This window comes from Salvia splendens, chromosome 11 (genome assembly GCF_004379255.2).
Source record: "Salvia splendens isolate huo1 chromosome 11, SspV2, whole genome shotgun sequence".
Classification (NCBI taxonomy): domain Eukaryota; kingdom Viridiplantae; phylum Streptophyta; class Magnoliopsida; order Lamiales; family Lamiaceae; genus Salvia; species Salvia splendens.
Window position 1 is genome coordinate 27411693 of NC_056042.1, and position 4223 is coordinate 27415915.

At 38.6% G+C, this 4223-nt stretch overlaps 1 protein-coding gene across 1 annotated transcript; it reads left to right on the forward strand.

Annotated features, from left to right (window-relative positions):
• Positions 1-307: 307 nt before the first annotated feature.
• Positions 308-4223, forward strand: LOC121754716 (DNA topoisomerase 2-like). Its single transcript, XM_042150031.1, has 12 exons — positions 308-382; positions 496-660; positions 765-1106; positions 1185-1318; positions 1399-1753; positions 1834-2020; positions 2103-2152; positions 2268-2699; positions 2786-2957; positions 3031-3098; positions 3251-3347; positions 3460-4223. Exons 1-12 carry the CDS (start codon positions 308-310, stop codon positions 4050-4052), a joined length of 2670 nt encoding a protein of 889 aa, XP_042005965.1. The 3' UTR covers positions 4053-4223.

Here is a 4223-nt window from a genome sequence, read left to right on the forward strand (position 1 = left end):
TTCCAACTTCCAACCACAATGACTCGCAAAAGCACCAATACGAGGATGTGCTAGCAATGGTTCACCCACTAATTTTTAATTAATATTTTCGTTTTGCTTTTTCGCTTAATACTAAAAGTATTAATGGAGTGCTTTAAATCAATTTAAAATAAGTTTGATATATAAAAGTGGGAGATCCTAGGGCTGGGTAAAAATACCGAAATACCGCACTTACCGTATCGAAAAAATACCGAAAATGCCGGATTTTCGGTATACCGCAATTTTCGGTAAGGGCGAAAGCTAGAGTGCTCAATCAGGTGCCGTCGGCATGGATGTGCTCTTAGCTAAGAGCAGTGCTCAATCAGGTGGGCGAGACTCGTGCCGGACACGTGGCACTCGCTGTGTGGGCACGTGCTCTTAGCTAATAGCAATGCTCAATCGCCCCGTGCGATTGGGCGTCATTTTAATCCGTTAATTTAAAAGAAACCACTGTTCTCTATGTCTTAATAATTACAGGGGCTGGGAACTAGTACAGGTGAAGAAGCAAAGGAGTACTTTCGAGACCTTGAAAAACACAAGAAAGATTTTGTTTGGGAGAACGATGAAGATGGTGAGGCAATTGAACTTGCTTTCAGTAAGAAGAAGATAGAAGCCCGAAAAAGTTGGCTCCGTCAATTTGAGGTTTGAAGCTGCATTAGTGCACTGTTCATTTGCCACATTTAGATTTATCGTCGCACTCACAAGTATTATGATTTTCAATTAGTTTCAACTTTCCTGTTGTGCAGCCTGGTACATTCCTTGATGATGTGGACAAACACATAAAGTACCGTGACTTTGTTCACAAGGAACTGATATTGTTCTCAATAGCAGATGTTCAGAGATCAATTCCATCCATGGTTGATGGATTGAAACCTGGACAAAGAAAGATACTTTTCTGTTCTTTCAAGAGGAACTTTATCAAGGAAGCAAAAGTGGCACAATTTTGTGGTTATGTATCAGAACATTCAGCTTATCATCATGGAGAGCAGAGCCTTGCTGGTACCATAATTGGTATGGCTCAAGATTTTGTCGGGAGCAACAATATAAATCTTCTACTACCAAATGGTCAATTTGGTACTCGAGGCCAGGTATTAATTCCTCTTACTGATGTTACTTTTAGCAAAAACTATTTTAGTCTCTCATGATATGTGGATTTCTGCTCTCAGGGTGGCAAAGATCATGCCAGTTCTAGGTACATTTACACGCAGCTGGCTCCAGTAACAAGATTTTTGTTTCCGAAAGCAGATGATATTCTACTTAACTATTTGAATGAAGATGGGCAGTCAATTGAACCTACATGGTGAGCTTTAATAATTCGTGGGATATGTTGTTATGAGGTTCTGGGGATGATTTGTATCTGATGATCTGTTTTTACTATAGGTACATACCAATCATACCAATGGTTTTAGTGAATGGAAGTGAAGGAATAGGCACTGGATGGAGTTCATTTGTACCTAATTACAACCCTTTTGACATTATTAGAAATATTAGGCACTTGTTGAATGATGAACCAATGGAGGCAATGCATCCATGGTATAAAGGATTCATTGGTTCAATTGAAAAAAATGTGACGAAGGATACCGGAAGCTACACTGTTTGCGGAAATATAGAGGAGGTGGATGAGAATACTTTAAGGATAACTGAGCTTCCAATCCGAAAGTGGACCCAAGATTACAAAGAGTTTTTGGAGTCTGTTTCAGCTGACAATGATAAGAGCACAGATCCTTTCATCAAGGTATGTAAAATGTTAATCTTGATAGTGTAGATATGAAAGAAAAATATTAAGGATATTTTTAAGTATTCTTTATATACCAGGAGTTCTGCGACAACAGTGGTGGAGAAATAGTACATTTCTCAGTTTGTATGTCAGAGGAGAAACTTCCAGCTGTCAAGCAAGAGGGTTTGCTAAAGAAATTAAAGCTATCCACTTCTATCAGCACAAGTAACATGCACCTTTTTGATTCGCGAGGTGTAATAAAGAAATATGACACTCCTGAACAGAGTACGTGGCATAATATTGAATTAACTAAATCTGTTTATGTTAAGGTTAGATGAAGCACTGATTTGTTCTTCTCTCTATGCAGTTCTTGAAGAATTCTTTTATCTAAGGCTGGAGTTCTATGACAAAAGAAAAGCAAGTTTTTATTATGGCTAAGATATTTCCTTCATTTTGATCTTATGCTATCTAGGATATGCTTTGGCTTTTTCCAAGTGAATTTATAACTGACCAATTGTCTAATTCATTGCAGAAAGCTGTGTTGGCCAACCTTGAGAAGGAGATGTTGAAATGTGACAACAAGTGTAGATTTATACAAGGTGTTGTTGAAGGTAGCATCATTGTGAGCAACAGGAAAAGGGCTGATTTGGTTCTTGAGTTGAAGGCAAAGGGTTTCACTCCTTTTCCTAAGAAGGAAAATGCTCCAGAAGTTTCTGTAGCTGGCGCATCTAATGATGCGGAGGAATCTGAAGAGTCCAGTGAAGTGCCAATAGGGCAGGGTGTTTCTTCTAGTGATTATGACTACTTGCTGTTGTTATCAATTAATACCTTAACTCTTGAAAAGATGCAAGAGTTGCTTGCTGAGAGGGAAAAGCGTGTGGCAGAAGTTGAAGACCTGAAATCAACATCAGTGAAGATGTTGTGGATGAGAGATATTGATGCTTTGGAAGCCAAACTTGTTGAGGTGAGATGTAAAATTGATTCATTTGGTGATGTTTTATTTTACTCAAATCTGTCTGTTGCTTATATTAGCATTTGGCATTTGTTTAGGAATTAAATAAATATGAGAAAAAATGGGAGGAGGATAGAAAAAGGATACATGATGGTGCATATGCAAAAGGACCACAAAAAAATCCGCGAAAGAAGACCCAGAAGACAACAACCAAGAAGGAACCTGCTGAAGATCCTATGGAAGTTTCTCAGAATACTATGCCTCAAACTGGTTTGGTTACAACTGAATATTCTATATAGCAATTTCTTTATGTAGTTAATGTAATATCCATTTCTATTATCAGATAAAGCTGCCGAAGTCAAGAAACCGAGAGGCAGGGCACCTGCTAAGAAGAAGGCACCAGCTGCTAAGGTAAAATGCTGATTATCATCTGTGAATTTTAGTTTCTATGAATGTTGTCTGCTCTATTGAAATTGTGAAGTGTGAAAGAACGAGACTATATATTGATAAGAATGCTGTCTGCTCTATTAAAATATTTTGACAATATATTGAAAAAATGGCAGGTCACTTCAACTGCTGATGAAGATGAAGATGAAATATCTGATCTTAGACAGAGAATGGCTGCTTACAATTTTAACTCTTCTCCTGATCGTTCAGAAGGTAAACAGAAAACTTATATAATTTGAGCTATTCTTATGCCTACTGGAAGTATTATAACTAAGAATGGATAATTCTTTTTTATTATTAAAAATAAGCCATATCACTTTTGCAGATATGGAATCAGAGGTGTCCCAGGTGCCAACTAACAATCAAGCAGCCAAAAGGGATGTTACAAAGAAGACGACGTTATCAAGTGTTTCGGAGATTGATGACAGTGATGATGATATTGTGGAAATCATTGATGATGATTTTGAGACTGAAGAGAAGAAAAAGAAGGGCGGTAGGAAACCAGCAAACGGCAAAGCTGTAGGCAAACCCCCTCCAGCTGCGACGAAGAAAAGAGCTCCAGCAAGCAAAAAACCTCAGCTTGTTGGGCAGAAGCTGATCACCCAAGTACTGAAGCCTGCAGAAGTTTCTCCGGATAAGAAAGTGAGGAAGATGAGAGCATCACCATTTAACAAGAAGAGTGGTTCTATTCTTGGAAGGACTATCAATGTTGATGATGATGAAGAAGAGGATGCTTCAGAAGCCTCTGCTTCTACTTTGGGAAGTGCGACTGATGCAGCCCCGTCAGTGGTTAGACCAAAGAGGGCCAACCGGGCTCAGATGAAGTATGTCATAAGTGATTCTGAGAGTGATCAGGCTGATGATGATGATGACACTGCTCATGAAGAAGACTCTGACTTCAATGACGATGAAGATTAGATTACTTTTACTTGATCCGGGACAAGGCTAAGGTGTGTATATGTATGAGTCCTTGACTTTGCATCATGTTATGGAATTCACCTGCCTATCTGTGTCTTTACTGTGGCAATTGGTTCCTCAATTGAAACTTCTGTTGCATATTTTTGTTAGAAATAGAAGTAAGTTGAGATT

What these genes read in the sequence shown, in the direction of transcription:
- LOC121754716 (XM_042150031.1), top strand. Translation starts at nt 308, where the DNA reads ATGGATGTGCTCTTAGCTAAGAGCAGTGCTCAATCAGGTGGGCGAGAC. An exon ending in TGGAAGCCAAACTTGTTGAG is followed by an intron (nt 2,700 to 2,785) that starts GTGAGATGTAAA and finishes GCATTTGTTTAG; the next exon opens with GAATTAAATAAATATGAGAA. An exon ending in AGAAGGCACCAGCTGCTAAG is followed by an intron (nt 3,099 to 3,250) that starts GTAAAATGCTGA and finishes AAAAAATGGCAG; the next exon opens with GTCACTTCAACTGCTGATGA.